This window comes from Cannabis sativa, chromosome 3 (assembly GCF_029168945.1).
Source record: "Cannabis sativa cultivar Pink pepper isolate KNU-18-1 chromosome 3, ASM2916894v1, whole genome shotgun sequence".
NCBI classification, from domain to species: Eukaryota; Viridiplantae; Streptophyta; class Magnoliopsida; order Rosales; family Cannabaceae; genus Cannabis; species Cannabis sativa.
Window position 1 is genome coordinate 78,176,744 of NC_083603.1, and position 22,189 is coordinate 78,198,932.

At 35.2% G+C, this 22,189-nt stretch overlaps 2 protein-coding genes across 5 annotated transcripts; one reads left to right on the forward strand and one right to left on the reverse strand.

Annotated features, from left to right (window-relative positions):
• The first annotated feature begins 1,555 nt into the window (after nt 1-1,555).
• Nucleotides 1,556-9,207, forward strand: LOC115709700 (2-oxoglutarate and iron-dependent oxygenase domain-containing protein CP2). Of its 4 annotated transcripts, none has more exons than XM_030637868.2 (9): nt 1,557-2,110; nt 2,939-2,986; nt 3,174-3,350; nt 3,588-3,738; nt 3,845-3,931; nt 4,054-4,178; nt 4,283-4,404; nt 7,555-7,666; nt 8,807-9,207. In XM_030637868.2, the coding sequence occupies exons 1-9, from the start codon at nt 1,817-1,819 to the stop codon at nt 8,837-8,839; spliced, it is 1,149 nt and encodes a 382-aa protein (XP_030493728.2). In that variant the 5' UTR covers nt 1,557-1,816; the 3' UTR covers nt 8,840-9,207. The 4 variants fall into 4 exon arrangements, with proteins under 4 accessions (XP_030493731.2, XP_030493728.2, XP_060968272.1 ...); XM_030637870.2 differs by having other exon boundaries at nt 1,559-2,110; nt 4,286-4,404; XM_030637871.2 differs by lacking the exon at nt 2,939-2,986 and having other exon boundaries at nt 1,556-2,110.
• An 11,601-nt stretch (nt 9,208-20,808) lies between these two features.
• On the reverse strand, nt 20,809-21,573 carry LOC133035505 (uncharacterized). The gene is made up of 3 exons (XM_061111338.1): nt 21,457-21,573; nt 21,203-21,377; nt 20,809-21,103 (listed from the first exon to the last, which is right to left on the reverse strand). The coding sequence occupies exons 1-3, from the start codon at nt 21,555-21,557 to the stop codon at nt 21,005-21,007; spliced, it is 375 nt and encodes a 124-aa protein (XP_060967321.1). The 5' UTR covers nt 21,558-21,573; the 3' UTR covers nt 20,809-21,004.
• Nucleotides 21,574-22,189: the final 616 nt, after the last annotated feature.

A 22,189-nucleotide genomic window follows, 5' to 3' on the forward strand; every position in this document is an offset into this window, starting at 1 on the left:
TTTTTGTACTAAAACCATATTTACTTATTTATTACATATTAAAAAAAAATCAAAATAAACTAATTATAATAAAATAAATAATTATTAAATCTCTTATTTTTTTAATAAAATAATTTATATTTTATTTTATTATTAACAGACAATATCAACTTAAATTTTTTCTTATATACTTGAGTTTCTAATTTTTTTTACATTTGATAAAACATAACAAAAAAAAAATACTATAAATTATTTTTATCAAATACATATAAATCTATATTTAAAAAAAATAAAAAATATATAAAAAATAAAATATTATATAAAATAAGATTTTACAAATTTGTGATTATAATAAACTAGATTATAACATTATCATTATTATTATTATCATAATCATTATAATAGGTCTTAACAACTCACAGTACTTTGAAATTTATAATTTACCAAACACTCAGCTCAACTTTTTTTTTTTTTACAGTTTTGCTACAACTATTTTTTCTCACAGCACAGCTATGCCAAATTGGCCCTTAAGGACTTTTATCTAATTTTAGTAAAAAAATTCTAACATGGATGAAAGTTCAGGGGACATGATTTAGTACATATCAAAGTTTGAGGGCCATGGTTTAGTAGATATCAAAGTTTGACGAGCATGATTTAGTACATAAACAATTATTGATACAATAAAATTGAATGAAATTAGACAAAAGTCCTTAAATCTAACAATCTCAATAGTTTAGGTGGGATTTTTAACGACCAAAAAAGTTTAGAGGGCATGATTTAGTATATGGCAAAGTTCGAGGAGAAAAATTGCTAATTAGCCTAAATATTATAGAAAAATGATACATGGAGTATTTAATATCAGACTTTAAATCAAAATTAAGACAATCTAACGGCTATAAACGTGTACGACGCTAGTCACTCAAAAAATGCATGCGTGAAAACAACCTTCCCCTTCTATATCATATATATAGATTATTATATGTACTTTTATATAGTTTACATTTACTTGTATCTTTGAGTTTAGAGTTGTAACTCTTTTCTTTTATTTATATTTGGTGTTTTGAGATTGTAACTCTTTATTTAATATATTGTTCTTGTAATATTTTGCTTAGATTTATAATTATCTTATTTTTATTTTTTGGCTATGTACTAAATCGTGCCCCTGAACTTTTTTAGCCGTTAGAAATTCCCCCATGAACTATTGAGATTGTTAAATTTAAGGACTTTTGTCTAATTTTATTCAATTTTACTGTTTTAGTGATTATTTATGTGCAAAATCATGCTCCCCAGACTTTGATATCTACCAAATCATGCCCCTCAAATTTTGATATAGTACTAAATCATGCCCCTTGAACTTTCATCTATGTTAGAATTTTTTACTAAAATTAGATAAAAGTCTTTAAATTTAACCATCTCAATAGTTCGAGGGGAATTTTTAACGGCAAAAAAAATTCAAAGGGCACAATTTAGTACATATCAAAGTTCGGGGAGAAAAATTACTAATTAACTCTTATTTTTTTAAAAAAAGAAAGAAAGAAAGAAAGATTCAGAATAAGATATATAAAAAAAAGAAAAAAAATAAGTAACGAAGGTGATGTATGTCAACTTCCCCAAACCAAACCCTAACCGATACCACTCGTATCTCACGTACTACTCAAGAAACAACGCAATAACAACTTGCAGTCTTGCACCTCGATCCCCCAACCCTCCCTAATTTCGTGAATTCACAATTTACACGGACTTATTCACAATTCTCCAAAATGCTCCCAAAAGCCTTCATCGACGGTTGAAATTTTTCTCCCACAAAATTCTAGCCTTTTGACTTTAAGGAAGAGGCATGTCTCTCGACGGCGGTTCCGTTGACCGTCGAGAAGTGTATGCGTCGGGAGGTGCGAATGGTGTCGTTTCCGTGGCAGCTGCCGCTGCGTCGAACCAGAGGCTGAGGCTGAACCCAAGCAAAGAGCATAAGCCTGAGAGTTACGAGGGCCTGCAACTGGATTTCACTCCGTCGATTTTCAGTTCTCTCGAGAGGTTTTTGCCTCCTAATTTGTTGACTGTTCCTCGTGATGACAAGGTCAAGTTCATGAGGGAGATTTTGCTTAAGTATTTGCCTCATGGAGAGCGTAACAGAGTAAGTTTTTTTTTCTCTCTCTCCCTCTCTTAAGCTGTGGTTGTTTGCTAAGCATTCAGAGGAAGATGGTGGACCATTTAACTGAACGGCTATGCAGTGTTAGTATTGAGTTATTGATGAAGAATTTGAGCTACAAGAGAGAATTAGGGTTCGAGGATTATATTGTCCTATAACGGGCATGTTATTCGAGACTGAAAATACGAAAATAACCTTTAGCGTGATGCGTTTTCTCTTTTCTTTTTTAAATGTTCTTGACATCAACAAAATTAGAGTGCTCTATTTTGGCCGAAGGATTATCATTTCATTTATGTATAAGAGTCAACATTACGAGTCGGAGTGAAAAATAAATAAGCTTCCCAATGTAGCATCTCGGTTATTTAATTGTTAAGTTTGGCATTTTGACAAACATAGTAAGGCATTGGCATATGCGTCAAGATTTCATGAGAGTCAAAATAACTTGAAGTTGTCTTCAACTTGTACTTTTAAACAAGGAAGGAAATCTGGCGTTGTCTTCACATGTATTTTTGAAAGAAAAAATGGGAAACTTGTAGGTGGGCCAATTTACATTTTTTGGTGCTCAAAAATCATTTAGAAAATGGCTTTGTTCTTGGAACAATTATGCTGGGGACTTCTTTTACTCTGTTAATTCTATGTTTTGAACAGGCATTTTGTGTTTGTGACTGATTTAATGGTATGCTTTTGCGCCTATTGCTTGACGTGCAAGCCTTTCTTTTAATTGTTCTCTTGGGGATAATAAATATTAGCTATATCCTTACAATTTGGATGTATGATGTATCTACGCAAATACATGGATGTATTATGTATCAGGTTCAGAAACAAAGGGAGTACAGGCAGAAGATAATATCAAATTATCAGGTATGTGGCACTGTAAATGTTTGCTTAAGTTCGTGTGTGGTAAAGCCGAAGTTGTATACTAAAAGTACAGCTAAAAAAGAGAATAAAAAGACGAATAATGTTTATTTTTCTTGCTTGTTTCTATCGGCCTTCAGATGAATTGACTAATATTGATGCTGTTTAATTTTAATATATTTATCTTTTTCAGCCATTACATAAAGAAATATACACAATGCATCCTGCAAGCACATTTGTTCCATCGTTTCTAAAAGCAATAAGTGATAATACTGAGGAAAGCTTTAGAAGTATTATGTCTGAACCCTCTCAAGGTGTTTTTACATTTCAGATGCTTCAGTCTGGCTTCTGCGAACTGCTGTTATCTGAGGTATTTGCTTGCCTTTTATTTTTGGTGGTGGGAAGATTAGTGAATTATATGTTGAATTGTGCTAAGTCCTTTTAAATGGAGCAATATGCCTTCTAGAATATGTTCACTGTGTCTAATTTCCCTGCTTGATAGTCAATGATTAAAGTAGTGATGGAAATAATCACATCAGGGAAATTGGGAGAGGGGATTTTTCTCTACTTTTTTCTTTAGATTTCATCTATTATGTTTGAACTTCAGGTTGATAATTTTGAAAAGTGGGTTACTGATGTAAAGTTTCGAATCATGAGACCTAACACAATGAATAAGTATGGTGCTGTTCTTGATGATTTTGGCCTTGAAACCATGCTTGACAAGCTTATGGAGAGTTTTATTCGTCCCATATCGAAAGGTGAAAATGATTACTAATAATGTATCTGCCTTTTGCCCCTATCATTTTCATTAGTACCATGGCCATATATTCAAGCCTTAATTTGTTGCTGTATTTCTTCATGCAGTCTTCTTTCCTGAAGTTGGTGGAGCAACCTTAGATTCTCATCATGGTTTTGTTGTTGAATATGGTAAAGATAGGGATGTTGACTTGGGTAAGTATTCGTATTAGTCAATGTATATGATATTATTTTGCCAGTCTATAGAATTGCAAATTTGTTCTGTTGTTTTGTTTGAGAAGAACTTGAGTAATTTAAATTTTTTCATGTTTTTGTAGGTTTTCATGTCGATGACTCAGAAGTGACTTTAAATGTGTGCTTGGGTAAGCAGTTTTCTGGAGGAGAATTGTATTTTCGAGGCACACGATGTGATAAACATGTAAATACTGGAAGTCAACCTGAGGTATGTAGTCAGTCTTTGAGCTGGAAACGACAAATATATGTTTCTTCCTTGTACTATTATGAATGATGGGCAACTCTAAAGGTTGTTAATGTTTCTTATTGAAGCAGGAGATCTTTGATTATTCCCATGTCCCAGGCCAAGCTGTACTTCATCGTGGACGTCACCGCCATGGTGCTAGAGCCACAACCTCAGGCCATCGAATCAACTTACTTCTATGGTGTAGAAGGTACACATTTCTTCTGTCCTTCAACAAGCAACTGATGAGACCTGCTGCCAAACAACCAAATCAGCAACAAAATATTTCAAACAGTAACCAAAACCACAACAAGCAATAGAATAGTAACTGTAGAATTAATAGGAAAATTTGGGAAGCTTTATTGAATTAAGAAAATAAAGGACACTTGAGACAATGTCTCTTACAATGGTAGAGAGCAAAAGTTCTCCTTTTATGCAAAGAGTTTTATTCAATACATTGCATACCCATTCTATCCTTGCTTACCTATATATAGAACCTAGTCTCACTCACAAACCAATCCTCAATACAATGACTCAAATACCCTTGTTATTTATTATATGCAAGCACACCATACTAATTCTAGGGCCTAACATTACCAGCTACTCAAGGTTCACCTTGTCCTCAAGGTGATTGATGGCACCAAGCTCTAAATTCGAATAAGCTCGTCTTCTGTCAAACAACCATTGAAGTGGAGGAGTCCCAATTGAAGGGTACCAAGGATAGAACAAGGCCAATTGAGTGAATTCTTGGGATGGTCACACAAGCTACAAAAGAACAGTCATCGCTCAATGAGTCGATCTCTATCGAAAAACCAGTCCATCAATGTAATTCGCATAGCCACCGGCTCATAGACAATGGTTTTGGTCCACCAAAGAACTTTGAAAATTTAAGAGCATGTTGGGTATTGTTTTTTGTTTTTTGTTTTCAAAAAATTGTTTTTAGAAATGAGAACAAAAATTAGTTTTTGAAGTTTTTAAAAACAAGTCATGTTTGGTTAGTGTTTTTTAAAAACAATATTGACTAAAACTGAATTGGTTTTTAAAACAGAAAACAACATTTTGTTGTTTTCAAAATTCTTGTTTTTTGTAACTTTGTTTTCTGAAAACTGTTTTAAAAAAACAAGGCCAAACAAGCCAAATTGTTTTCAAAAAATAATTTTTTGTTTTTAAAAACAAAAAATAGTTTTTTAGTTATGATGCCAAACATGCACTAAGCTTTTTACCTCAATGAAAGACGCGACATTGGACTGATTTCTTAGTCACATCCTTGTCCAAGAAAAACTCTAGAACATTGACACTCTTTGCCCATTCGCAACAGACAAAATTAAAGTGAAGCCTAGAAGGAGAACATCTGTGGTGGCTGATGAACTCGAGATTGGAAAGTGGGTTGTCAACTTCCTGTGGTTTGGAACAATTGAGTTCCAGCCTAGGACTTGGATCCGAAATGGTTGGTCCTTGATCGTAGACGACAAATGGGCTCATTTTTGTGTTTAGTTGAGCCTAAATTGGAGTAAGTAAAGAAGCTAGAGACCCATGGATTGGGCTCATATTTGAATTATTAGTAAATGGATTGGGGCTCACTAGAATTAGTTATACAATAAAAGATGAATGGGCCATATTTGAAATATTAATTAATAGGTTGGGCTTGGGTCTAAAATAATAGGGTTTTAATGTACCCTTAGAGTTTATCAGTTGATCACAACTCTTGATTGACGACATGGAAGCGATTGTCGTGTGCGACTGCCGACCGCTCCAGCACCGTGATTAACCTCGACGACGGTGATGGAACCCATTCTAGCGACTCTTTCTTGTCTGCGTTACTGCTAGTGACTTTTATCATTATTCTCAGGTGATGACGCTAGCTAAAGAACCTAGTCATTCAAGTTCTCTGTCTATTTGCTGCAAGATTTTTTCATTCTTCTCAGGTGACCCCTCATCACTTTCAACCTTCTCAGGTTGTGCGAGTATTAAGGCAGCAACTACAATCACTCGGACTCTCTTGATAGATTGGAGGGAAAGGACGACCCCCCACGAAACTCTGTCTTCTAAGCCGTTGTCTCCATTAGATTGTGCTGCTCGGGCAACTTCACCAACGAGCAAACTCAATGGACTTTAGATGTGGCTTCTTTGAGTACCGTAAAGGCATCCAAAGTTTAGTGTGCTTCTCCCTACCTTCCAAAACACGTGAATTCCACTCAGTCACTCCTTGAAACAGTGGTTCTACTCCCTGAAGTCGCTGGCTGTAGCTGTTTCTCTGAAGCTGGCGAGTCTAGCGAACGCTCATTTGTGTTCTCTTATTGCCCTTTCCATCTCTTTATCACCTTCAACATCCGTAGCTAGTGTTGGAGATAGAACATAAATCAGGTTCGGTGCGTCGTGACTACGGAGGCGCTCCAAGTTGCAAACCCAAACTGATTGCACGATTTGGTCCATCCACTCAGTGAGATCATCTTCCTCCGGGACTGTTGTGACATGACTTTGGAGATCCTAGGCGAGGCGACATAACCTTACTTTCCTGAGAATTACTTGATCCAAAAGCGGAGCAAGGTCCTCCAATATATTAGATTCATATTGATAATGATAAGACTGAGATTTCCATTGATCCTCAAATTTATCCTCCATCCTTGTTATCGACATCTACCGCAGTCGGTGCTCTGATACCAATTGATGAGACCCTGCTGCCAAACACCCAAACCAGCAACAACATTGATGCAAAAAATTTTACTCCATAAATTGCATACCCATTTCTATCTTACTTACCTATATATATAAGCTATTTGATACACACCAACTATGTAGTGAGTCAAAATAGAAAAATACAAAGTAAATTATTGGGGGAAATAGAGATATTTTATTGAAAATAGGAAATTGCCCAAGATATTTGAGAGACTTGGTTTCTCTCCAAGAGCTGCTGCTCAATTACAAATCAAAACATGACCCCTCCTCACACTCCTCTCTATTTTAATTCCATAAACTTTCCAAACAAAGCTGATACCATAAATAGAAACAAATAATTCAAAATAAATTATAAACTTCCATAAATTACTCATCTCAATTAGTGCGAGGTCCTCTAGCATAGGTGTAGTGAATTGGTGGCTTACCTTAATGCTGAAGACGTAGCTTCGTTGATTACCATTTAGAGAGATTCATTGTTTGTGTCTGGAGCTTGTGTGAACCCTTGCAATCCACAGAGCCATCCCCATCATTAATCGTGTTTCATTAGTGTAGCTGGTTGAATGAGCTCTGTTCGTATACTGTTTTGGCAATGCTATTTCAAGCAGTTTTTGTATAGCAACTAGCAATAGATATGAGATTTAAGGATGATGCAACTGGTTTCTCATTTTTAGTAATCTACCTACAGTTCGGTCTTCAGAGAGATGAAGAAGTACCAAAAGGATTTCTCAAACTGGTGTGGGGAATGCTTGCGTGAGAAGAAAGAGAGGCAACGCACTTCAATTGCTGCTACTAAATTGGTATGTAACTTTTTAGTGTATATATATGCAAGTTTTTAAATCTGAGCATGCTATTTCATAAAGGATTTATACATTTTTGGACATACCATTACTTATTTAGATCTAGTGTTTTAAAGAATTAATTTTTTGATAGTTGATTTTGTACATCGGTTTTAATTCAGCTGTTAGAGCCAATTTTTATCAAAATATTTTTAATATAACTAGATTCAAGAAGCCCATCTGCTGAAGAAAAGTTGAGAATCTCAAAATCCGAGAAAATATTTGGTCATATTCATGAATATTTTGGTAAAAATGAGTGTGAAGGCCTAACATAGGTTCTAAAATGTAATTTTTTGAATATATAGATTATGCATAAACCCAACTGTAATAAGATGCATCTGTAGCTAACCTAGTGAACCATTTCAACTAGCATTAATAATATGTGAAAATCACCAAGGTATTTGGAACCTACCATCATCCTTAGAAGTCATTACTGCTTTTGATCAGCATTTTGTATTGTTCTTAAAATTATGATTTCAGTAAGCTTTACATACTCCTTTTCTAGAGGACTCTAAGGTCCCGTGTGGCTTAGCTTTTATAAGCTCTTTTTTAGCTTTTAGAAATAAAATAGTCCTTCTAGGAGTATTTATTTGCATAAAAAATGAAAAGTCTTTTTGGAGGAAGTTAGAATTTGTATATTCTCTCAAAATAACTTTTTGTAAAGATATTTTTAAAATTAAAATAATATACATATTTCTTAATTTACTCACAATTTTTTTTTTACTGATATTGAAATAGTTTGAAAAATACTTTTTATTAAAAAAAATTTCAAATGGTAAAAATAAGTTAAAAAATTTATATTTATTTTATACTTCTAGCTATAACCAAAATAGGAGCTCAAACAGGATAAATGTCTTCACATATGTATCTATGAGTGTGTCATCGCCTTTTATGGTTCATGGGTTGGTGAAAAACAGTATAGCATTTTTTTTCCTCTCTTTTTTAATTTTGAAGAATCATTTTTTATTCTATTAGATCGTTCATACTGTAGTACTGTGTAAGCTTAAGATAATCATTATCAAACACGGTTATCATAATAACAGCAGAGACAACCATCCAGGAAAGATAGTATACAGTATTTATCTAAGTTGCACTTTGCAGGAATTACTGAGAGAAGGGGAATCTAAGGCATGACCTGATGTTTGAGTAGGTCGTGAGAGACGAAGATTATAGCTGATGACGACACACTCAGCGGGTAGTGTACTAGTGCTTTATCCTAATGTAGGATTTGTATGTACATTAATTAGTTTCAAGGCAATTAATTGGTCCGGAAATTTCCTTGTAAAATCAGGCATCAGATGTAAGTGTAGAAAAGAAATGATAAAAAAGAAAAGTAGAAAAAAAAGGGTCCACGACGGAGGTGTTGAGATTGTATTTTTTCACCTCTCTATTGTGATTGTGATTATGTTTGTGATTCTAATTTTACTTTTCATGATTTAATGACGCTTTTTGTCTTTGTTGTTTGTTAAACAATTTCTTTATTAATATATTAAGTTAATGTACATGTGCCGAATTATGTTTTATAGCATAAAAGTTAATTATTTTGATTTTAAATATTATAAAGAATAATCTTTTAATTATAATTCTTCTGCCTACAAGCTTTTGATTCTTTATAGTTATGATGATTTTAACTGATGCAAGTGGATAAAAGCCTCCTTAAGTGCAATTTTCTCCTTAAGAAGGGAGTCCTCTTTTTGCTGAAGAGTCGGTCAATTCCTTGATTTTGGCCTCTTGACTTTGGAGGAGTGTTCAGAGTCCTTCCCTCTCGTCAATAAGTTCATGCACCGTCTTGGATTCATGTTCCAGGTCTCCATTAAGCTTAGCTGTGGACGTCATGTCTTCTATTTGCCGCTTTAAGTCATTGATAAACTTGTTCCTAGCAATAAGTTGCTTGTTCACCTCACCCAATTGTCTGCCCTTCAGCTCAACATCATTTTGGGCTTCCTACAAAGTTTTCTTTAGGTCATTGGTGGTTGTGCTAGTTTTGAGAGCTGTTGACTTGGCTCAGAAATATGCATAAAACAACTTCAAATTAGACTGCAAAAAGAAACAAGTTAGAAGTGTTTGAGTGGCATAGCCTGAACAAAGAACTCTAAAATATAAACTTACCCTGGTAATCTCCTTCAGGACCCCACCAACCAAGAGCTTCACGGGCATATCCTTAGCCTCGGTGAGTTACTCATTAACTTCAGCCATCAAGAAGTCCTCATAGAATCTGAGCATCTCCTTGGCCTTCTTCGTTTTCAGCCAAACAGTAGGTGGAGTAGTAGTTGGCTTTGGAAAATTAGGCCATTCAACATTAACACCCTCAGAACCAGTTGAGCCCTTGCAAGATTTAGAGTTTTTGGCATGGACGATTGGAGGTACAGTTTTGGAAGACTTCTTGATTGGAGGAGGAGAGTCAAAGACGACTATAGCTACGACCACAAAGCTCTTTTTAGCATCTAGACAAGGCATCTTAGAGCTCGAGGCAATGCTCATAGGAAGGGCCTCTTCCAACCTTGGTTTCTTAACCGGTGATTTTTGGCTGTAGCTGTCACCTGTCTTCCTCTTCAACACTCACTTCAACCTCTCTGACATAGCTGCACAGAACAAAACATTTGTTAAATACTTAGACAAGTAAAAAGAGAAATAAAGCTATGTAAAGCAATGACTACCTTGAACGTCGGGAGGGGCACCCTCATGGACAAGTAAAGATGGAGAATCCTCATCAGAAGAGTCTCCATCATTTTCCTCGACCACAACCTTCCCCTTCCCTATTATTGGGATGATGGGACAAGCAACCACTTTGGAGTCATCTCTAATTTGGATAGGCCTCTCAATCGGCCCCTAATGCTCCATAGGATGCTTCTTCTTCTTTTGTTGCACCTCTTAATCACTGAGAATTTCCTTGGCTACTTGGTCAAAATTTTGTACCTTGTTGGACATATAAAGACCGTACTTAAGGAAGTTAGCTATGGTAGCCAAGAGAGAGATGTTCCGAGCTGATGCTAATAGTTGAAGAATTTCTTGGGCTCTCGACCTTAATCCAAAAGTGAAGGGCAAACGACAGTAAGATGGGGCAAGATAAAAAATTAAGGTGGTCGACATCCATGTCTTTAACGATGTAATAATCTTCCAAAAAGTTGTTGATCTTTGAAACCTCCTTGTTCGTGGTACCGCTCAGCCATCGGTACTCATTCTATGAAAAATAGAAGTACCCTCGGCCTATTCTGTTTTAGACTTGACTTCAAGTCAAAAAGCCAGTTAGTGTCATGGCTAGAAGGCTGGCACCATTCCTGCTGGCAGCCAAATACTTGATGCCCTTGGGAGTAAACTGGGTCGGACAAATCTTATAATAAATGGTGATCTTCTTAACATATGGATACGAAGGCAAGATCGTGACTTGTTCGACATGGGACCCAGACCAGGCACAAAGCCCTTCTCCAGAGTTAGTAGCAAGCTGCCCTGTGGTAGGCAAGAAAGCCTCAACCCCACCGAGGAAACCCTTATCATAGAGATTCTTCAATCTCTTGTACTCGAGCGTGGACAAAGGAGAAACCCATCGAGAACCCTTATTCGATCTAGTAAGGACGGGCCTCCTCATACTCTTACTCAACGTAGACTTGGCCTGCAACCAAGACATCTCCCAGCATCATTGTATCCACCAAAGGGAAGAGCCTGGATCTCTTCCTCTTCTTCTTTTTCTCCTTAAGCCTTAGGACAACCAGTAGGGTAGACCTCATCTTGCTCGTCAATTTCCTAGACTTCAACATCCACGACGGTAACTTAGGTATCCTCCCTAGGAGGTCTAGCTTAGTCTGCCTTGGCCATCACAAATAGTTGAGCAAAATGAGGATTAGCCTCTGAAGCTTTCCTCAATGTCTTTTTGGCTTTTCCCAACACTCTATGCTTAGGCGGTAGTTTGGATTCTGAGGTATGCCTCGCGATAGTAACAACAATCTCCTCTAATGTGGTATGTTTTATCGAAGGTTCTGGTCGACCTTTAGCAGCATGTTGATAACACCAGTTTAGACTTTATACATCCAAGAGGCAGGTAGATAGCGCCTCCAACCTCTACTCAATTCCCAGATAAATTGGTCGTATCCCTCTCCGTTTATCTGGTTAGTTCAGTGATGATGTTGGACCACGGGCTTCGGAGATTCCAAGGAATAACTGTTGATTTCCCAATCGTCAAAACTTCAGGTGGATGAGCCTCCACCAGATGAAGATGAGTGGACGGAGTTTAGGATGGATCTCGTAAAGAATATGGAGAAGATCACTATCAATTTAGTGGTTACTGTTGGGCTTTGTGCCCTAAATAAAACTCTATTTCAATGTAATCTTTTCTATTCAATTATCAATAAAGAAATAATTATTTTCATTACATATTTAGTATGTCATTTGGTTCATGTGATCATTTATATGTTTATTTGATTTATAAATTCATCCAAATCCTTATCACATTGATATTCTTGTTTATTGTGTCGTCAGCACAATGGAAAGTATTCCAGATTATGTGATTAAATGTATTCCTAGATTTATCAGTACATAGGGTTTAACTGATATGATAATCTAGAACATAGTTTACTTGCACCTTGGATAAGTGCTATGTCATTTCCAGGGCATTGGTTAAAATAAAGCTTGGGTTGGATGCATAGAGTATGCATCGGAAGGGATCGATATTGAACTTGGATTAGATATAATAAATTTACCGTAATATCCATTCAATTCAATATCACCTAGTTGATCCTAGATCAAATGATCTTAATCTTGACATGGTTAGGTTTGATCTCAAGAGTGTTATTTGTGTTCTTTGATTTGTTAGTTAAGCCTACCTTTTGGTCTGGGTAATACATATATTTTGAGAACATGATAGTACAATTGAGTGGGAGCGCTAATCATAGATATGGAATCTATAACTTCCATCTGGACATAGAAGTAGAACGATGATTTCCTTCGAGCTTGGCTAAACAGAGATAAATGGTTGAATACTCATTTCAGTGATTATATTAGTTCACTGAAATATTATTTATAAGTGACTAAGTGTTTTAAGGATAAAATACATTGAAGGGTGTAACGGTAAATTAATCCCTATGCAATGTAGATCATCCATAGATGATCATTGATTATTGGGATTATAACAATTGATAATTAATAACGTATCTATATCGTGGAACATATAGAGCGTTCTATGTAACTGAGAGTGCAATTCCAAGTTCTATAGTGGTTCAATGAGGATTAGTAAGTCAGTGGATTTTCTTGGTAAATTCTAGATCTGCTTATTGGAAGCTCGATTGCATAGGCCCATGATCCCCATACTAGTTGAGACAAACTGCTTGTAAGACTCAGTTAGTTGATTTTAGTTAATCAATTATAATTCTAAAATTAGACTAGGTCTAGTATATGAATTTTTCACTAAGATATGACTTGATTGTGAAGAAATAGTATTTTAGGGTTAATTTATTAATTAAGAGACTTTATGGAGTCTAATTAATAAATATTGTAAATGAAAATTTTATTTGATAATTATTTAATTATTAAGTAAATAGTTTTGGCATTTATAGGGTTGAAAGTGAAAAAAATGGTATTTGTGAAAAATAGATAAAATAGTTGAAAAAAATGGCAAAATCCAAACTAGTGTAGGGCCCACTATGTGGCCGCCCACCAGGTGCCAATTATACTCTATTTTTATCTATTTTTTATTCCAAATAATTCAACCCTAACCCTAGTGGAAATTAGTATAAAAGGAAGGCTATGGTCTCATTATCCAACACTTTCCAAGTCTCGGTATTGGGCCTTCCCGATCGGGTATCTTCCTCCATTAGAGTGCACCACCATAATTTGGCATCACCTTGAAGATACATGCTTGTAATGGTCACTCTATCCGCATTTGGAATTCTCGCTGCCTTGAAGTATTGCTCGACGTCCCAAAGGAAATTCGCTAATTCCTTCGAGTTCCGACTACCATTGAAGGCTTTCGGTTCAGGGACTTTGATTTTAGAAGAATGGGCTGAAGATGATTCGGTTCCTTGGGACGGATTTGCATCGAGAGCCATAAATCTCTCCTTCACAGAATATGACAGATCCGATAGTTTGTCCACCACCCCCTTCATCTTCTCATCGAATTCTCTTTGCATATCCATCATGGTCCTGCCACAACCCGCAACTTGATCCGATGCTTCCTTCAACAAATCTCGAGCCAGCATTTCAAGGGATTCCAGTTGATCAGAATGTTGTTCACCAAGAACAAACAAACTGACACCATCATCTTCGTTGGGAGAACCAACCAACTCTTCGAGCCTTTCAACCCGAGAACAAAGTTCAGCATTCGTCACCATGATTTCTGCTATTTCCCAACACGATTCCCGCTCTGATACCAGTTGTCACAAGGCTAATTTCTCACACTCAAATTTTCCCTGCGATGGCCTAGATTCACCCCAATCTAGTCAGCCAACCCAACAACCCGTTAGTATGCACACACACTCACGGTTTCTCTTTTACCCAACGTCACTCAATAACACACTCTTGCTATCAAGTAAATGCATACACAAGCATAAGAACACACAGTATACAGGAAACCCTTTTCCCAACCTTGTTATTCACACAATATCAAGGATTACACAATGTTTACGCTGGACATCACACACTGATGACTCTAGCGCCCATAGCCTACTATATAACACAATAATAGGTTGCGGTTGACATCCCCAATTGCCTAGGCCATGCTAGACTCACCAACACATTACACATCAGCATAGCATATGCAAAATAACTAACACCCGCGTGTCAGCCATCCAAGCCCTCGCCTAGATTCCATGCATCTATCCTCCAACAGATTACTTAAGCCCATGTGCATGTCTTCAGATAGACATACGTAACTTCCGATAACCGTCATTCACGTGTGTCACCATGCACACTGTCTGAGAAACCGTTTGCATGCATGCCCATGCAAAGTCATGTCCATCTAAGCCCATCACGTAGCCAAGCTCAGCAAACATCCCCCAATGTTGCTGTGCGCCTATGCTGCTGCTGCCTGCTGCCCCTTGGCAGGTGCACTTCACTCATATGCTGCTATCCCACAAGCTAAGCATCGAGTGATGTCAAGGTCCGCCGAGCGAACCCAAGTTAGGGTCTCACAAACCACCCCCACCAGAAGGAATCGACGTCCTCGTCGATATACTTCTGATATAGCACTGGACCTCGTCTTCAAACTGCCACAAAGTCACAGCCTTTTCCCATGTAGCGTCTGCCACATCTTCACCTTCCCATTGAACCAAATACTCGGTTCTCTGGTTTTTCTTGCTGGCTCTAAGAGTGTGATGATTAAGGATCTTCGACAACTTCTTCTCAAATTGTTTCCTCACAGTAGGCGGCGCCCTCACCCCCTGCTGTCTTCCTTCCTCCTTGTCCTCATGGTATTTCTTCAAGAAACTAACATGGAAAGTCGGATGTAGCTTGTAACGTTCCGGCAGCTTCAATTTGTATGCTATAGCCCCCACTTTCTGGACAACTTCGAAGGGACCATCGTATTTCTGGACCAAGCCCTTATGATACCTTTTATCGGTTATCTTTTTCCAAATCTGTGGAGTGAGTTTCAGCAACACTCGATCTCCAACAAAAAATTCCAAGTCTCTCCTATGCTTGTCAGCATATTTCTTCATCCTCCGTGAAGCTTTTCCCAGGCTGTCCCTGGCCAATTCCAGCAACTCAGTCCTATCCCTCGTGAACCGATAGGCTGCAGGACAGACCCCTTGAGATTTCTATTTTGCTACTTCGTGTGGCATCAACGGTTGTCTTCCCAAGACAATCTCCATTGGACTCATTCCCGTTGCAGAAGATTGTTGAATGTTGTAGCAAAATTGGGCCACATCAAGCAACTCAACCCAATTCCTCTGACTAGCAGTCACATAATGCCGCAAGTACTCTTCCAACAATTGATTTATTATCTCCGTTTGACCATCAGTTTGGGGATGGTTTTACTGTTGAAAACTTAAGGTCTGAACCAAGCATGTTGAACAATGTCGTCCAAAACCTCCCCGTGAATCTGGAATCCCGATCACTTATAATGTCTTCGGGTAGCCCAAAGTACTTGACCACATTTTTCATGATAAGTTCATTTGCCACATCTGCTGGACACGCATGAGGCGCAGGAATGAATATGCCATATTTCGAGAATCGATCCACCACCACCAAGATAGACCGAAACCCCTTCACTTCTGGAAATCCCACAATGAAATCCATGCTTATTGACCGCCATGGTTGTTGGGTTTTATGCCCTAAATAAACCTCCATTTCAATGCAATCTATTTTATTCAACATCAATAAAGAAACAAAAGTATTTTTCATTCATTTGTGTATGTTTTGGTTTACTCTATCAATTGTTTGTCTATTTGATTTATAAATTCATCTTAAACCCTTTTCACATACTTGATCCTGTTTACTGTGTTGTCATCACATTGGAAAGTAAACATGACTATGTGAATAAAGTTTCCTAGATTTATCAGACACAGGGTTTTACTGATATGATAATCTACAACAAGAGTTTACTTGCATTTGGAGAAATTCTATGTTCTTTCCAGAACATTGGTTAAAGTAAAGCTCAGGTTGGATGCATGGAGTATGCATCGGAAGGGACCGATATTGAACTTTGACTTAGATTTAATTAAAGTTACCGTAAAATCTATTCAAGTCAATATCGCCTAGTTGATCCTAGATCAAATGTTCTTAATCCTGTTATGATTAGGCTCAATCTTGAAAGGCTATTCGTGTTCTTTGATTTGTTAGTTAAGCCTACTTTTAGGTCAGGGTGATACGTACATTTTGGGAACACGGTAGTGCAATTGAGTGGGAGCGCTAGCATAAACATGGAATCTATAGCTTCTATCTGGCGAATAGTAAGCAAAGGATGATCTCCTTCGAGCTTGACCAACAAACATAAATGGTGGAGTACTCATTTCACATAAGCTGAAATATCATTTATACGGGGTCAAGTGTTTTAAGGATAAAATACATAGTAGGGTGTTACGGTAATCTAATCCCTTTACAGTGCAGATCATTCATATAGAGGATCATTGATCACATTAGGATTATAACAATGGATAACTAATGATGCGTCTATATGGTGGAACATATAGAGCATTCTATATGCTGAGAGTGCAATTCGAAGTTCTATGCGTGGATTCAACGAATAATTAATAAGTTAGTGAATTTTAGTGCTAAATTCTTGATCTACTTATTGGAAGCTTGGTTATATAGACCCATGGTCCCCGCACTAGTTGAGATAATATTGTTTGTAAGACTCATGTAATTGGTTTTGATTAATCAATTATAATTCTCAAATTAGACTATGTCCATTTGTGAAATTTTCACTAAGTAAGGGCGAAATTGTAAAGAAAGAGTTGTTAGGGGCATATTTGTTAATTATGATACTTTGTATGGTTCAATTAATAAATATGATAAATGACAATATTATTTAATAATTATTTATAGTTATTAAATAGTTAGAATTGGCATTTAAATGGTTGAATTAGAAAATTGGCGTTTTTGAGAAAATTAGATACAAAAGTGTTAAAATTACAAAATTGCAAAAAGCAAGGCCCAAACCCAACAAGCCATGGCCGGCCACTTTTGTAGGCATTTTAAACTGATATTTTCATTATTTTAATGCCAAATAATTCAAACCTAACCTTAGTGGAATGCTATAAATAGGTAGTGAAGGCTTCAGGAAAATTACACTTCTGAATCAGAAAAACTGAGCCTTTCTCTCTCTACCTTGGCCGCCACTCTCTCTCTCTCATCTTCCCTAATAATTTCGAAACACCTTAGTGATTAGAGTAGTGCCCACACACAGCGAGCAATACCTCAATCATAGTGAGGAAGATCGTGAAGAAAGATCATCAGCAAAGGAGTTTCAGCATCAAAGATTCAGAGAAAGAGATCCAGGTTCAGATCTTGATAATACTCTGCTACAGAAGGGATAGAAGGGTTAGAGATCTGAACGGAAGGAGTCATTTAATTCCGCTGCACCCAATGTAAGGTTTCTTAAACTTTCTACGTGTTTATTTCATCATTTTAGAAAGTTCATATTTAGTGTGTTAATAAACATACTTGTGAGTAGATCTAAGATCCTGGTAAAATAATTCCAATAACTGGCCTCAGAGCCATGGTAATTGATTTGCTTGCAAGAAATTTGGACTTTAAAATGATTGTTTGATGTTTTGGATGGTATCATGTTGTATTGAGTGTTATTTGATGATTGATTGATGTTTGTGAATTTTCGTGAAAAATAATTGAATATCTGTTTCTGAAATTATTTTTATTGGATAGTATGGAAAAAATTAAGCAAGTTACTTTTTTTATAGAACTTGATTTCGATTTAATTTGAGTTAGTTATGATTTTTTGAAGTTTCGAAAAATATCAGAGTCGTGCATCAGGGACGCGCGCGCGCACGAGGCTTGTCCCTCGGACAGCACGCGCGCAGACAAGGTTTCTGTCTGAATTCCTGGGCTCCACGCGCAGAGAGGCTGCTGGCAGCCTCCTGCGCCGAGTTCTCTCGCCCATGCACCCATAGCTGCGCGCGCGGACAGTATGCAATGCATACTGTCCGTACAGCTCGCAAATTTTTCGTTTTTCTTCGTTTTTGCATGCTTTTTCATGGAATTAACTTCCGATTTTTTGTGTAGTTCTGTATTTATACTATTACTATTCCTAATTCAACTCTAATTATCATAATGAATTAATTTAATATTTTTTTTAAAAATTTAATTCATGATATTAGTGTAATTTGAATTTAAAAATAGTTAGTATCTATCTTTTTTGCTTAATAATCTATCTTATTTTTAAATTTGATTATATCTTATCTTATTTTTAAATCTACGGTCAGATTTTAAATTTTTAAATTAATTTTTTTTTAAATAATTTGACCTTATTTAAATTTAAAATAAGATAACTATAATCATGTAATTTTAAATAGATGTAAGATATTTTGCTAACTTTTAAATTTTGTTATTTTATTTATTTAAATTACATTTAAAATCTGAAAAAGATATTCATTTATCTTTTTTAATTTTTTATTTAATTTTTATTTATAAAATAACATTTAAATTTCAAAAGTAGTTAGCAAATTTTGAAATGATATTTAGGTTGGTTGAAACCTAATTTTTCAAAATTGTAGGTTTAATTTTAAATTTAATTTTTTTTTATTTCGAAATTTTTTCAAATTTTTTTTAAAATTTTCAATTTTTTTTATTTATTTAATTAATTATTTCGAAATTATTTAATTTAAAATTAAATAAATCCTACATCCAACTATCCAATTAACCTTGTTGCAGGAGTATGTGTTTTAGCTTGTTTGTAAGTTTTCAAAACCTATTATTACTTGATTGCAAATAGCCATGGTTACTTTTTGCCAGATCTAATGATCTGATGGCTCCCTTGGTCAAGTAAATAATTTGTAACATGTATATTTACAATCTTCTTTCATCTGTGTATGACCTAGCAACATGATAGAACCCATCCAAAGTGTGCCTGTGTGAGCCTATGTGTTTAATTTCATTATAGATGCATATAGGTTGTTGTTGCTAAATAAATTATCATAGTTCTTGATAGATTTTATTTAGGCCCATTTAGTTTTTGGGCCTATTCAATTAATAACAGTTGTTCATTTTAAGGTTAAATTCCTCTCTTTTGGACCTTGTGTGAGAGTTGGGAGCCATAGAAGTGGGTACGACATATTGAACCCAACACCCCCTCACATGAACCACCCCAATTGTGAAGGCCCATTTGCCTGATTTGAATAACTGTACTAGGTTAATTACACTAGTTTAACCTAATAAAATTGATTAACAACATAATTAATTTCATTTATTTTGAAATTAATTTAACAAAACCATAGTTTAAAGAATTTTATATTCTAAACTAAACTATATGTATTTTCTTGTATTTAATTAAATATAGAATTATAACCATCTAGATTCTTTCTGAAGCTTAATTTAAATTTTTCATTAAATATTCCTATTTAAGTTGATATTTAGTTATCTACAACTAACCAACTTAAATCTGAATATCTTTTGGATTTAAAATTTCAAAATTAAGTTGAGGAATTTTAGGCATTGGTTATTAAGATTCTTCAGATATTTTTTTAAGTTAATATCTTTTCGAATATTAACATAAAATGGAATATTTTAGATATTTTTTAGGTTAATATCTGTTCGAATATTAACTTAAAATAGAATATCTTCAAATTAAGTGGTTATAACTTAATTTTAATTTCATTAAATCTGATTTGAAAGATATTTAAGTTGATTTTTTTTAGATTATTCTAAAACAACTTAAACAAGATATTTTCAAATTTGTTCCATTTATTATTCGAATTTAAATAATAATTGAACTTTAATTAAAGTTGATTTTTTATTTAAACCAACTTTGATTTGTAATTTTTCATTATTATAATATGGAACTTGTTCGATATTTATTCGAATTTATTTTTTAAATTAAATAATAATTGAAAATTAATTGAAGTTGTTTTTTTATTTAAACCAACTTTAGTTTGTAATTTTTCATTATTACAATATCGAATAAAATGATTATACAAAATAAATATATTATTTTCAATAATGAGCTTTTAATCAAGAGACATTCGATCTCCATTGTTGGTTTTACAGTGCGTTTGTTTTAGTGAGTAATCCTCCCTAATGGAGGAACGTTCATTAGCAATTTCGCACCGTTTAATCTCGAAAGATAAGTAGTTTGTAAGTGTTTTGTATGGTATAGATCACACTACTACAAAAACACCCTTTAGAGGCGGTTTTTAAGCCCTTTAGGCGTCGGTTTTTGCAAAATTCGCTACCGACGCCTATCAGGGCGACGCTAAAGGGTTTATATGAACCGACGCCATATATACCCCTATGGCGTCGGTTATTAGCTAGGAACCGACGCCATAGGGGTATATATGGCGTCGGTTCCTAGCCAATAACCGACGCCATAGGGGTTGTAGGAACCGACGCCAAAAGTGAGCAGATTTCAGTTTTTTTCATTTTTTTTAATTTAATTATATAATTTTAATTTTATATTTATTAATTTATATATTATTATATTTAATTTAAAATACATATTTATTTAATTTAATTATATATTAATTACATTTTAAATTAAATAGTAATTAAATTTGGGTAAAAATATAATTTGATTTCATAAAAATAATTAAATATTACACAAACATGTAAAATTAGTTAAAAATATTAATAAGTTAATAAATCTAATTACAAGTTAATCTATAAAAATTACATAATGAAGAAAAATTCTTCGACCTTTGAACCTCAATCGTCACCGTGAATCACCGCCATCAATTGTTCGATCCACTTTCGCTGTAGTGGTAACAATTCTGTTTTTGGATCGTATTGCTTCTTACCCCCAAACTGTTAAAAAAATTAAAAATTTATATTAGTTTATGTATATGTATATTATATATTTGTTATTATAAAATTTATATACTATGATCAATAATTAAAACTTACAGCTTTTTGATCTTCTATGTAACGGTTGGGGTTGGCACGTGCGACGATGTCAGTGATATATTTCAAAACATAAAAACCGCATTCTTGGCTTTTAGGTTGTCTTGGACAGTTTGCTTGTGAAATTCCTTGCCACGGGCCAAGATACTGATGTGCGTCCCCTATATACATGAATGCCCTGTTTGGGAAAATTATATTAGCATTTCAATTCGTTAGTTAATTTAAATTCGTTACATAAGAAGTCATTAAATAATTACCTTCCGATCATTTGTTCTATTTCTTCGGGAATTGGGCGGCCTTTTACAGGGTTTAAATGGATAATTTTCCTTGGCGCAACCACCACTAGCGTCCAATGCATCCTAGAAAATTATATTGGAATATAAGTAAGATAGTATAAAAATAATTTGAAGACATAATATAGAAATGAACAATTAGCACTAAATAATTTAATAAAGTTTACCCGATATTCCAAGGAATAAAGAACATTTGGTGGTTGCTGTTCATTAATGATAACCAATTAGCCAATCGTCTTGCCGCATCGTCAAAAGACTGACTCGTTCTTCATCGCCGATCCCATGCACCGTGAGAAGCTGCGGGTCGTAAAACTTGAAAATTTTTCTCGGACCGTTGATGCTCTCCCATATGTGCTCGCCAAAAAAAAGTGTTAGTGCCTTATAATAATTTAACTATAATTTGATATAAGGTTAATTAGATTAAAGAAGAGTATACATCATTCCAAACAAGATTCCCCGGTTGCCGATGTAGTTACACGTAGCAACCCGTCGCAAATCCTCTCCGCATAAAATGATCCGGGTACGCGGTGCAATGAATCCTCGGGGACGAAATTGTGATTATATCACGTTTATCTTTGAGCCTTAGGAATTCATGAATCATCCATTTTAGCGAATTAGGGATCAACGCCATCTTCTCTTCCGTGAACAACTCATCTTCCCGTGCACCACGACTTTGTGGAGAAAGCATCGGAGCTTT

Coding starts and splice junctions, on each gene's coding strand:
- LOC115709700 (XM_030637868.2), top strand. CDS start 1,817: ATGTCTCTCGACGGCGGTTCCGTTGACCGTCGAGAAGTGTATGCGTCG. Junction 2,987..3,173: donor AGATAATATCAAATTATCAG/GTATGTGGCACT, acceptor TATCTTTTTCAG/CCATTACATAAAGAAATATA. Junction 7,667..8,806: donor CAATTGCTGCTACTAAATTG/GTATGTAACTTT, acceptor TGCACTTTGCAG/GAATTACTGAGAGAAGGGGA.
- LOC133035505 (XM_061111338.1), bottom strand. CDS start 21,557: ATGCATTGGACGCTAGTGGTGGTTGCGCCAAGGAAAATTATCCATTTA. Junction 21,378..21,456: donor ATAGAACAAATGATCGGAAG/GTAATTATTTAA, acceptor TTTCCCAAACAG/GGCATTCATGTATATAGGGG. Junction 21,104..21,202: donor ACATAGAAGATCAAAAAGCT/GTAAGTTTTAAT, acceptor TTTTTTTAACAG/TTTGGGGGTAAGAAGCAATA.